Source organism: Gossypium hirsutum, chromosome A04 (assembly GCF_007990345.1).
Source record: "Gossypium hirsutum isolate 1008001.06 chromosome A04, Gossypium_hirsutum_v2.1, whole genome shotgun sequence".
In the NCBI taxonomy this organism is placed as follows: domain Eukaryota; kingdom Viridiplantae; phylum Streptophyta; class Magnoliopsida; order Malvales; family Malvaceae; genus Gossypium; species Gossypium hirsutum.
This window is the reverse complement of record NC_053427.1, coordinates 84,977,596-84,990,951: the sequence shown is the minus strand read 5'-3', so window position 1 is coordinate 84,990,951 and position 13,356 is coordinate 84,977,596. Positions and strand designations below refer to the sequence as shown.

The window sequence follows — 13,356 nt, the reverse complement described above, 5'->3', positions numbered from 1 at the left end:
CCACTGCTGCTCACGTTTACTCTTCCGTTGATGATGTGTTTAGTTTGTGGCATAAAAGGCTGGGTCATTCGGCGGATAATATTGTAAAAAATGTTCTTACAAGTTGTCAAATTTCTTTCAATAAAAACCGTCTTGCTGGTGTTTGTGTAGCTTGTCAAAAAGGTAAATCACATAAGTTGCCTTTTTCACCTTCTAGCACTAAATATGTTGATTTGTTTGAATTGGTTGTTTCGAATTTGCGGGGCCCAGCTGCTATTTCATGTGAAGGAAATTTGTACTATGTGTCTTTTCTTGACTTGACTAGTCGTTTTACCTGGATCTACTTGATCAGTCGAAAATCTCAAGCTTTAGAGTGTTTTGGTCAGTTTCAGAAGATGGTTTCCACTCAGTTTGGGAAGCATATTAAGCAATTTCAAAGTGACTGGGGAGGTGAGTTTCGTAAGTTCTTCTCCGTTTTAGCAAGTCAGGGAATTATTCATCGCGTCTCTTGCCCTCACACATCTGAACAGAATGGTGTTGCTGAGCGTAAACACAGACATGTCGTGGAGACTGGTCTCACTCTTCTGGCTCAGGCTAATTTACCAATGGATTATTAGGGTTATGCGTTCTGTAGTGCGGTGTATCTCATTAATCGATTGCCTACTTCGGTCCTTGACGGGAAGACCCCAGTTCAAAGTCTATTTGGTCATGCACCAGCTTATGATCATCTCCGTGTGTTTGGATGTTGCTGTTTTCCGTGTTTACGACCGTTTGGTAAACACAAGCTTGAATTTCGGTCTCAGCCATCTACATTTCTGGGGTATAGCTAGCGTCATAGAGGTTATTTCTGTCTAACGCCCGATGGGAAAATCATTGTTTCTCGACATGTTGTGTTTGATGAGAATCGATTTCTGTTTTTGATTTCTCCTACAAGTACCAAGTTGCCTCTGAATACCACTACATATATGCCAGTGGTTCGGTCTGCTGTACCTCATATGGTTCGTCCGGATCCTGTCTCTGCTACTGCGGACTCTATCAATCATCCTGGTCATAATGGTACCAGAACTCAGCCTGTTTCCTCTGATAGTGCTCATTCAAGACCTATTGTCCAAGAAGAGGTTCCATCTAATGTACGATCTGTTGTTCAAGAGGAGATTTCATCTACTGCAACTTTTTCTCCTGAGCCTCCTACTATTCCTCCTGTCTCGCCTACTAATACTCATGCCATGGTGACCAGGTCTAAAGCTGGAATATTTAAACCCAAAGCCTTGTGTGCGGATAAAGTTGCGGTAGAGCCATGTTATGTCAAAGAAGCACTTGATCATCCAGACTAGCGACTAGCTGTTCAAGCTGAATTTGATGCTTTACTGGCTAACTCAACCTGGGAGTTGTGTCCTCTCCCTCCTGGTCGGAAAGCTATCGATTGTAAGTGGTTGTTTAGGATTAAGAAGAATCCTGATGGGACGATTAACTGGCGCAAGGCACGCTTGGTCTCCAAAGGGTGTTCTCAGGTACTTGGCTACGATTTTAAGGAAACGTTCAGTCTGATAGTCAAGCCTGCTACCATTCGAACCATCCTGCCTGTTACTGTGACCAAGGGGTGGTCTTTACGATAGGTTGATGTCAACAATGCCTTTTTGAATGGAGATTTAACCGATGAGGTGTTTATGCAGCAACCTCCAGGTTTTGAGCAATCTAGTCCAATTGGTGAAAAGTTAGTATGTCGATTGACTAAAGCTTTATATGGATTACGGCAAGCTCCTCGTGCCTGGTTTGACAAATTGAAACAGTTTCTTATTTCTGCTGGGTTTCAATTGTCAAAATCAGATGCCTCACTGTTTGTCCGTTCATCTTCTGATCATACTCTCTGTGTTCTTGTCTATGTGGATGATATTGTTATCACTGGTAACTCGTCTGATGTGATAAATTGCTTTGTTCAGCTGCTTCACAACAAGTTTGCTCTAAAGGATATGGGTGAGCCACATTATTTTTTGGGTATTGAGGTCAGTCGGTCATCCTCAGGTAGTCTTCATTTGTGCCAGCGCAAATACATTCGTGAGCTGCTTGCTCGGAGTTCTATGACTAATATCAAAAGTGTTCCTACACCAATGGTAACTTCTTCTTTGTTATCAAAAGATGAGGGTGAACCTCTTGCTGATCCTACTGAATATCGTAGTATTGCTGGAGCTCTTCAGTATATCGTTTTGGCAAGGCCAGATATTGCTTATGCTGTTAATCGAGTGTGTCAGTTCATGCATGCTCCCACTTCTCTACACATGATAGCGTTAAAATGAATTTTACGATATTTGTATGGTACTCTTTCTCACGGTTTATTGCTTCAGAGATCTGATCGACTGTCTTTGGTCGGTTATACTGATGCAAATAGGGGACTTAATTTTGATAATCGTTGGTCTACTACGGGATATTGTGTGTATTTTGGACACACACCTATTTCTTGGTGTTCCAAGAAACAACAAGTTGTTTCTCGCTCTACGGCAGAGGCTGAATATCGAAGTTTAGCAGCCGCCGTTAGTGATGTTACGTGGCTAGTCTCGTTGTTAACAGAATTACATCTCCAGTCAATTGATCCTTCAACGGTATGGTGTGATAATTATAGTGCTGTTGCTGTTGCGGCTAACCCCATTATGCACTCTAAGTTCAAACATGTTGAACTTGATTTGTTTTTTGTTCGCGAGAAAGTGGCCAGTGGTGAGTTGGTTGTTGGCGAAGTTCCTGCATGTGATCAAGTAGCCGATGTTCTCACTAAGCCGTTGTCTGTTTCGGCGTTTACTCATTTTCGTCATCTTCTTAGGGTCGTCCCCATCGAGGAAGCTAGGTGAATGTTATAGACTGAGGTTTATGCATGTGATTAATGTGTGGATTAGGTGGTTAGGCAGTTAATGAGCTGTTAATTTGTTAAAGGGTCTCTCAAGTGTATATATACATGTAGTTGGGCACTATTCAAGGAAAGCAAAGTTTAATGAAATCTGAATGAAGATTATTTTCCAATTCTATTTAATCGTTTTGGTAAAGAAATTCACTAGTTTACCAGGTTCTCATCACATAGGCACTGGAGCTTTGAAAGAAAGGATGTCGACATCCTGCGGTATCGATGGGCGGTCAAAATAGCTCGGGTGAGCACAGGCCAGCCCAACTAAGAGCAACCGTTCCATTTGTTTCATCTCGTGATTGCCATGCAATTGTGGGTCAGCAGTGTGTAAAAGGCTCTCTTTCCTACATAGTTCCCAAACCCATTCCACCAGTTTTGTTTTGAATCTCTTGCCATTCCTTTCTATTACAGCAAATGCCTTCTTTCCGGAAGCTATTTCTAAGGCAACAATACCAAAGCTATATATATCTGATTCCTTAGTGGCTTTGTATGTGACAAGACACTCGGGTGCTATATAACCATCAGTCCCAAGCATAACCGTAGTTGTTTGAGACTCTTGTCCATGGTCAACAAGCCTAGCCAGCCCAAAGTCACCAAGCTTGGCATTGAAACTCAAATCTAGCAGAACATTACTTAACTTTATGTCTCAATGCAGCACACATTGATCACATTCTTCCTTCAGATAGAATAACGCTGAGGCCAATCCCATAGCGATTTTATACCTTTTATCCCATGTAAAAAAGCATGGCTCTCTATGCAGATGGAAATCGAGACTCTTGTTTGGAAGAAAATCATACACAATTAGAAACTCCTTATTGTCATAGCACCAACCAATGAGTTGGACTAGATTTCTATGCCTCAACATGACAATAGTTGTAACTTCTGATAAATACTCTTTCACCCATTGTTGAGAATTTGGAGTTATCCTTTTGACAGCAATGCTGCAGTTAATGTCCCTCAAGAAGCCTAAATAAACCTTCCCAAAACCTCCCTCTCCAAACAGACCTTCGTCAGCAAAATTACTGGTTGCAAGTCTTTATGCCTTGTAGGAAAACTTCCCAGGTGCTGTCACCATTTCCTGAATATAGGTAATTTATAGTTATTTCAAAATAGGATTTGTTAGAGTTGTGTGATTCAAATCTTTGTTAAAAAATTAATACAGTGGTAAAATTACTGATCTACGTTGTTTTTATTCTCTCTCCTAAATGCCACATCATTGAAAACGTGTCACGTAGGATGCGTTTTTAGGAGAGAGAAAAAATATGCATCTTACATAGTGAGTTTTCACCGCCACATTAGTAAAAACGCACCCTGTAGGACGCATTTTCACAACTTAAAAATTATTTTTTTCTTGCAATTGGAAATTAAAAGTTTGTAGATCTATTTTAGTCTATATTTGAGATAAACATGGTTATAGTTTTAAGGAATATTTGAATTTACGATGGTGCCGTGGAGCTGGGTGACCTATAAATTTCATCTGCCATGTAAGTATGGAGTCATCACCTAGGAACTCGGATCGCATTGCAAGTCAAGGTCTTAGTTGATGGTGATTATACAGTCTAGGGTTGAAATGTAACTACAACTTCAAGTTTACAAAGGTTATGCTATCAAGAGATGGAGCATAAATGGGGCTGTAGGTTACAATGGTTATGCAGGCACAACAACGAGTTTCTTATCATAAGAGAATGCTTTATAAAACTCAAACATAAGTAGGGGAAGAAAAACATAGTGGCATTTCAGTATAATTAAGTAATGTGTCTTATCCATCACCACTAAAGGCGGTAACTCCATTATTATAACCTGTGACAGCATTGGAGGTATAAAAAGTTATACTAAAAAGGTCACACTGCCTTCGGTGGAGATGAACAATACCAATTACGTGATTTTACTGAAAAGTCCCTTGCATATTCCTTCCTCGCACCTATGTTTAAGTTTTATGAAGCATGCTTTTCGGGTGAAAAGACTCATTGTCATGCCTGCATTATTTATTATAGCGAACACCGCCGGATAAGATATGGTCTGCTTTGGGCTCACATAACCCTTACGACTTTGTCCTTAAGAGCACCCATACACCCCCAAAAGGCATCTTACTACTTAAGTATTACTACCATTTTATATTGTCTAGGTCTCTCTTGTGTTTTGCTGTTTTGAGATTTACTTAGAGTGTTACATCCACCCCCTTTTAGGACTCAAGGTCCTCGCTGAGGTTTGCCCCACCATCGCTCAAGAAGCACGATGAGTGGCTCTGATACCAATAAATATCATAGCCAACACCTAACCTGGTAAGATATTGTCCACTTTTAGTGCACATGGCCCTCACCGCTTTGTTCTGGGGAGCGCTCATACACCCCTAAAAGGCATCTTACCACTTAAGTGTTTCTACCCCTTTATATAGCCCAAGTCTCTCCTGTGCTTTATTGATGTGGGATTTTCCTAGGGTGTTACATTAGCACCATTAACTACAGGTCCATTTATGCTCTATCCCTTGACATCATAACATTTGTAAACTTGAAGCCTTAGTTACACTTCAACCCGAGACGATATAATCACCGCAAACTTGGACCTCGAGTTGCAAAGTGATCCTGACTTATCAAGTGATGGTACCATACTCACACGATAGGTGAAATTTGTAGGTTATCGAGCTCCATGACATCACTGTGAACCCAAAAGCAATTTAAAACTATGATTAATCACCTTCAAAGAAAGAGAGAAATAAATCTTTAAACCTAAAAATTTTTAAAGGAGATTGAGATGTGGTGAGTAAGGGACGAAGAAAAAGCATTTATATAGAGGATGGGACGGGGTATAAAGGGAAAAAATTTTTATCATGAGAATCTTGAGTTGTAAGGCTTAGAAGCAATTAAGCTGGAGTGGTTGAAATGGCTAGAGAGAAAACGCACCCTACAGGGGGCGTTTTCATCTGACATGGTAGTGAAAACGCTTCCTATAGGTAGCGTTTTCCACAAACGTTTCAGACATGTGGCTTGAAAACGTGTCTTGTAGGAAGCGTTTTCACTATCATGTCAAATGAAAATGCCCCTTAGAATGAGCGTTTTCTCTCTAAGCATTTCAACCACAAAACTTAATTGCTTTTGAGCTTTTGCAACTTGGGATTCCTGAGATAAACTTGATTGAAGAAAATGTAGAAATTGCATGTGTAGAACTCGCACGCCAAAGTTAATATTAATTATTAAAATGTAGAAGAGCTAATTAAAACGCTAACTCATGTAGTGAAAACACTAACTTATTCGTTTATTCATTAATTTTTTCCTGTAAAGTGTAAGTTACTATTAATTATTAAAGCAAGATATAATACAATTTGCAAGTGAAGTTTAGGGTTTTTTCGAGCCTTCTGAGCAATTATTTGTTTTTTTTGAAAATATTGTATTTAACAAATGGACGGAGAAAAACTTAAATGAAAAAGTAACATAAATAATTGTAAATTTTAAACTCACAAATTGATTGTGTACAAATCAAACTAATTTAATAAATTAGTTTTGTACATTGTAAATAATTGTACATTTCAGATGTAAAACAAAGTATATAAAAAACTACAAAATTACAAAATAACGTAATTATCTGTGTCCCGAATATGTGCCACAACTGGGTCGGCGTAGGGCACGCCTCGGGTTTCGTCTTACTAATTGGTTTGTCGGCTCCTCATCGACTTCAGGATCAGGTTGACGTGCATGTTGGGGTTGATCGCTGACTTCATCTTCTTCCTCCATTGTTACTGCAACTGTGTTCTAGTTGCCCATTGTGGATTCCCTCCTGTTTGAGTTGGCGGTTGCAAGGATGGTCCACCCTGGTAGAACAAAGATGTTGGAGGTGTTTGCAACATTATCAACAGGCAATTATATGTCGTTGTATGGCCTAGTTGCAGATAGAAGGTAGGTATTATCAGCAATACTGAATGCGTTAGTATTGTTGGCGAGATTGGCATGTAATATGGCACAGTAGGTGGTGGTCGTGCATAATATATCCATGCAGAAGGTGTTGATGTAGGGAATGGTTGTGCGTGCTATAGTGCTTGTTTAAAATAAACTGGTGCTGAGTATGTTGATGCATAGAATGATTGCACATGTTGTAGTGGTTGTGTAAAATAAACTGGAACTGAAGGTGATGAAGCGGGGAATGAGTGTGTATGTTATGATGTTTGTGACAAAAAATTGGGTTAGAAGCAAAAACAAATGAACCATACTGATCAAGAGGTTACATGAAAATCGGGTCCTCTGGTGTAGATAGAGCATATGTTGATCCCGTCACATCTCCATCTCTCAACCTAGGATTGATGGGCCCTCATCTTGGCCTCTTACGGTGACGTTACCTACTGCTTTTCGAAGTCGATAGTAGATACGACTTACTGTTATACCTGAACCAATCTATGTAATCTGGAGATGTCGTCAACTCTGGTGTGAGAAATAGTTCACGTGTTGGCAAGTAATCATACCTACGCTACCACATCTCGATGTACTTCTTGTGGAATGTTGGCCAATCTTCCTCGAGTTTCCTCTTCAAGTCGATCTTGTGTAAGTCATCGAGCTTTTAAAGTGGTGGCAGAATACGTTGCGTACATCTGAACTATCGCATGAATTGGTCGGATTCGTACATCTCGACAGTTGCAAAATGGCCAATGGCACTTTGGCGTGCCAGATTTTGTGATTGGCTAAAAATTCTATCGTGACACATTCTTGAATCCTTGGATCTGTATATGGCATCCATACAAACTGCATTACGAATTTATAATTTTTAAAACATGTCTGAGATTTAATTTCAAGTGTTATAGTACATATTTTATAACTTTGAAAATCATAAACTAATATCCTCTTTGATTTCTTGATCTGGAGCTAGTCGAATATACTCGAGCTTGGTTGGTATACCGCTGTGTCTCATGGGGTTGGTTCAGCTATTCATATAATATGTTATTTCAAAAATACAACAATGAAAAGTAAAAATGGTAATGATATTGTCAAATGAATTTTACCATATGAAGGAGAATGCAACCGTTGATTTTAGTTTTATTCGATATTGTCGCTCAACACATTTCTCGGTATAATGTCACCAGCACCACTGATCCCCAACTAAGTTGTCCTGATTCTTTCAAGTTGGCTAGTAATGGTAGCCACCTTAAATGTACCAAATTGCGAGAGTTATCGAGCATTAATAGACCCCCGATCAACCTCAAGATGAATGTGGTGTGAATTGTTCCTTTTCAACGTCACTCGCTGAAGTCTCGATAGTCTGGAAGTTATCCTCCAACCATCTCATCTTGATCCGGCTAACCCTAAACTTGTTCGGCACATTCCCTAGTAGTTCCTCACATATTGCACTCCAATCAGCATTAATAATTGGCCCTGTAGTGATATCCCCATTGATCGATAGGCCAAGTTGTAAACTAACATCATCAAGTGTAATTGTACACTTGCTGAAAAGAAGATGGAATATATATATCTCTAATTTCTATCTCTCGACCAAAGCTCCTCAACCAAAACACTTATGAGGATCCAATTTAGTCCCTATAGAAATGTTTTTTAAGGAATGTTCTTTTTTATATATATATAACTTTAATTAGTGATTAAAGCCTCTATAAAAATATAACATAAATCCAAGGAATCTTGGTACCTTGTAATAATTGACATTGCTGTTAGTTTTTCCTTTTTGTTTTTGGTTTTGACGACATTAATTTGCAAATGTTTGTCAAGAAGTAATTGGCTCCTTGTAGTGTCACGGGCTCCACTACAGTTACTGCTTAAATATATTCTTGATTGTTGTCCATAGATGTTAATAAAACTACAAAGACTTGGAGAAATTACAAGTCAATGAGTCTCCTAGGAACCTTTCGAATCGGTTTTTATTTATTTGTAAGATTTTATATATTTGTTGATGTTAAATATGACCCCTATTTTTAGTTAAATTTGAGAAATAATTTTTAGTTAAACTCTGTTTACTTATTTCAATCAAATACTGATTAATTTAGATTATTTTATTATTATTTGACCTATGAATTTAGCCTATAAATAGGCTCTTTTACAACCTTAGAAAAACACAACAATTAGAAATTAGAACTCATAACACATTTAAAGACTTTTGTGTTTACGTTTTGAGGGTTATTTGTTTTTGAGTTTTCGGGGTTTAGTCTTTATCTTCATCTTTTGTACTATTCGTTCTTTTGTCATTATAGTAAAATTATCTTTGCCCGTGGTTTTTTATCCTCTTTGGAGGAATTTTTTACGTTAAATTTGTGTGTTTAATTTCTCAATTTATTCCGTTATTTTTCTTATTCGTTATTTAATCGGGTCGATCCTAATAATTCATTTTGTTAGGAAAATTGGACTTTTATTAATAACGAAAACTATCATTATTTTACACTTGGAAAACCATAACAACAAGTACAAAATTAAAATATCAAAATAGTAATCTTCATAGCCAATGAAAAGAACAAAATACTAAGTGTTAACTACTAACCAAGAACTCACTGTTTGGCTTCTGTGTCTGAACTTGGAGTCCTTGTTTTATCCTTCAAGAATGGGTATTAGAACCATTGCCTGAAGTTTGGGTTTTGCTTCTTCTGGAACCAGTGGTATGGAATGAATTGGATGCCGAAGATGTAACAGTATTGTCTTCCAAAGCTGCAATATATGTTGGAACCGGCAGCTCCCGTGGTAGCATGGGCAGTGGGGCTTTGAAACCAAGGATGTCGATGGCCCGCGTTATCGATGGGCGGGCATAATAGGTTGGGTTAGCACAAGCCAGCCCAACTAAGAGCAGCCGTTCCATTTGTTCCATGTCGTAATTGCCATGCAATTGTGGATCAGCAGCGTCTAAAAGGCTCTCTTTCCCATACAGTTCCCAAACCCATTCCACCAGTTTTGTTTTGAATCTCTTGCCATTCCTTTCTATTACAGCAAAGGCCTTCTTTCCGGAGGCTATTTCTAAGGCAACAATACCAAAGCTATATATATCCGATTCCTTAGTGGCTTTGTATGTGACAAGACACTCGGGTGCTATATAACCATCAGTCCCAAGCATAACCGTAGTTGTTTGAGACTCTTGTCCATGGTCAACAAGCCTAGCCAGCCCAAAGTCACCAAGCTTTGCATTGAAACTCAAATCTAGCAGAACATTACTTGACTTGATGTCTCGATGCAAAACGCATTGATCACATTCTTCCTGCAGATAAAACAACGCTGAGGCCAGTCCCATAGTGATTTTATACCTTGTATCCCACGTCAACAAGCATGGCTCTCTATGTAGATGGTAATCGAGACTCTTATTTGGAAGGAATTCGTACACGATGAGGAACTCCTTACTGTCATGGCACCAACCAATTAGTTGGACCAAATTCCTATGCCTCAATCTCGTAATAGTTGTAACTTCTGATTCGTACTCTTTCACCCCTTGTTGAGAATGTGGAGTTATCCTTTTGACAGCAATACTACAGTTGATGTCACTCAAGAAGCCTAAATAAACCTTCCCAAAACCTCCCTCTCCGAGCAGACCTTCATCAGCAAAATTACTGGTTGCAAGTCTTAGCTCCTTGTAGGAAAACTGCCTAGGTGCTGTTACTTTTTTCATTTCTACGTTGACAGGCATGGGCCCATCATCCCTCATCTTGTTATACTTTCCTCTCCTGCAAAAAAGCCAAACCAGACCTAGAACTAGGAGCAAAGCAAAAATGCCACTAACGATGGCTAGAACTAGACATAGCCATGTCTTGCTCTTCCTTCTGGGGTTGACTGGAAGGCTTGGTGCAATTGCTGGAGGATGGATAGTTGTATTCATGGAAACTTGTAAGGTAGAGCTGAAATTCCAGGAATAAATAGTCTGTAGCTCTGTCATTGCGTTATATCCAGCGGCTCCTGAGAAGCCAAACGTGACCCATTCTGTTAAATATCGGCTAAGATCCAGTGTTGCAGAAAGACTAGATGAATTCTCACCAGAAAAATCACTAGCATCAACTAAAAAAACACTCAAGTGTTTTGTACTAGAGTTGTAAGTGATGAAAGCATTAACTTTTCCCCCATTTTCAATATCACTCCACCACCATTTGACGGTGGGGTTAGAAGCCTTGACAGAGTTGATATCAATGCCCACGTGCTCAGACATCCCCGCAGGATCCCAAGCACTGTGATATGTATCAAACTCCACTGCAACAAATTTAGAGTTGACGTCGTAAGTCAAATTCAACCAGCAATTAGTTTGAAGTCCCAAACAAGCACCGATGGATCCAGGTGGGATATTTGAGCCATTGGGAGCCAGGAAAAACGCAAACCCACTAGCGTGTGAGCTATTGTGCAAAGAATCAATGGAGAAAGAAAATTGAGTGGTGAAATCTGCAAGTAGGAGATTCCCCGATGAATTGTCCCAAAGGTGCATTGGCTTGTAATAAGTGGCTCGACCAACACTACCATTTAGACCCTTGTTTATTTGGTCAGCAGCAAGTTGTATTGCGTTGCCTGATGCGTATGCATCAGCTTCATACACTATGCGATGCGTATTTGGGTTGAAATCAGGGAAAGTGAAATTGATGTTATTATCATCATCCACCGATGCAGCCTTTGGAAGATGAACAACAAGGATGAATAATAATATGAAGAGAAGTGCAGGTTTTGAAGATTTTACATACAAATTCTCAGCATTCTTCATTTTCGGAGTAAAGATTTTAAGGAAATTTTCTGCAAATGCATGGTAATTCATTGCTTTTTCAGGCGTGGAATAAATAATTTGCTTCGTCGATAAAGTAACAATAATTAAAGAAAAGTTTGGAAACCCAAAAAGCACGTTTAGATTGTAATCCTTCTATGCTTCGGTGTGTGAACAGAGACTTTTTTAAGTCTTCGTAATAAAAAAAGTTAATTTGGTTCAATTTTATGGACGGTTGATCCATTTTTTGGGCTGAATTCGACTATGTTCCCTTGCTGGGTCCCAATTTCTTTTCGTCGGTACAGTTAGTACCTGAATTTCACAATTATTTTCATGTTAGAGTATGAATTAACATGAATTGGAAAAAATAAAATCTAAATTTTAATATGGGAATAATTGTGATTAATTTGCAAAAAAAAAAAGTTAAAGTCTTAATGTGGAAAGGGTTAAAATGTAACAGCCCATCTTTCAGAAAAATCGGAACAGTAGTTTTGGAACCACAAATCCTATTCCAGAGGGGAAATTTACTTTAATAATATTTTATGGTCTATAATATGATAAAAATGTTGTGTGAAAATTTTGTAAAGAAATTTTATCGAATACATGTTTAATTTGATAAAGGACCAAATTGCACAAAGTGCAAAAGTTGAGTTCTATTTGCTAAAGGGATTAAATAGCTATAGAAATTTAAATTGGAGGTCCTTATAAGGCAAATATACCATTAAAATATGCTTTGTCATTAAGGATGATGATTTATCCACGGAAAAAGAAATAAAGAAAAGGATAAAATTGGAAAGTTGAAAAAATAAAGGATGATATCATAATTAAATAGAAAATATCATCATTTTATATCATCTTCTTCCCCAAAAATACATGGAAACCCTAGGAAAGAGAAAGCAAGCTTTCTTGGCCAAATTAGGTAAGTATTCAAGCCCCGTTTTTAGTAATTTTTATATTTTTGAGATCGAGGTAAATTAATCTATCTATTTTGGGGATTAATTTGAAAAGATATCAAAATATAGAAATTTTTCCATAGAAGAATATGCTGAAATTTTGAAATTTATGGTTGAAAATAAAAGGTTGTTGATAGATAAACAACTTTTACAAAGTGAATTTTGATGGAAATTTGATTTAAGGGCTAAATTGTAAAAATGAAAAATCCATGGAAAAATTCTAATTTTTATGAAATACATGGGCTGAAAATATTACATACAAAATTCGGTTAGGCTCAGAACAAGGAGTAAATTGCAAGAATTTCATTTTTCGAGCTTAGGGATAAAATTATCATTAATTAAAGTTTAGGGGCAAAATAGTAATTTTTCCTAAGATGTAAATTGGACTAAATTGAGTATGAATTACTTTAAATTGATGTTAAATTTACTTGTACAGATCCAGATAAACCGAATATAGAGTTAGAACAAAGAAAGAAGAAAATGTCGGATTAATAGACTTTATGTACACAAACACTTATCAAGGTAAGTTCGTGTAACTTAAATGAGTATGAAAATATGCTGATTTAAATGATGTACTGAATTGAATGTGATATATGAAATTATATATGTGAAATGTATAAATGTTGCAATATAAGGAATAAATATGCTTGGAATTATTTGAAATGAGTTAAGTTTTGTTTGAATATTGGATTTCGATGGATAAAGGTAATTTCCCTTGTTAAATGAGGTCCTGCATTTGTTGCAGACGGGACTTAGTTCGGATGAGTAATCTTATTGACCTCATTATAGATAGGATTTAGCCCGGATGGGTAATCCCGATATAAACCCTGTCGAGCATATGATACAGATTGGATTTAGCCCGGACGGGTAATCCAGATCAAGCTCTTTACA

The 13,356-nt window shown here is 37.9% G+C and overlaps 2 protein-coding genes across 2 annotated transcripts; both read right to left on the bottom strand.

Moving 5' to 3' along the window:
- Positions 1–3,038: 3,038 nt before the first annotated feature.
- Positions 3,039–6,597, bottom strand: LOC107940879 (L-type lectin-domain containing receptor kinase IX.1). The gene is made up of 3 exons (XM_016874344.1): positions 6,474–6,597; positions 3,530–3,874; positions 3,039–3,487 (listed from the first exon to the last, which is right to left on the bottom strand). The coding sequence occupies exons 1-3, from the start codon at positions 6,595–6,597 to the stop codon at positions 3,039–3,041; spliced, it is 918 nt and encodes a 305-aa protein (XP_016729833.1).
- Positions 6,598–9,188: 2,591 nt separating this feature from the next.
- LOC107945181 (L-type lectin-domain containing receptor kinase IX.1) lies at positions 9,189–11,669 on the bottom strand. The gene has a single exon (XM_016879053.2). The coding sequence runs from the start codon at positions 11,564–11,566 to the stop codon at positions 9,389–9,391; it is 2,178 nt and encodes a 725-aa protein (XP_016734542.2). The 5' UTR covers positions 11,567–11,669; the 3' UTR covers positions 9,189–9,388.
- Between the last annotated feature and the right edge of the window lie 1,687 nt (positions 11,670–13,356).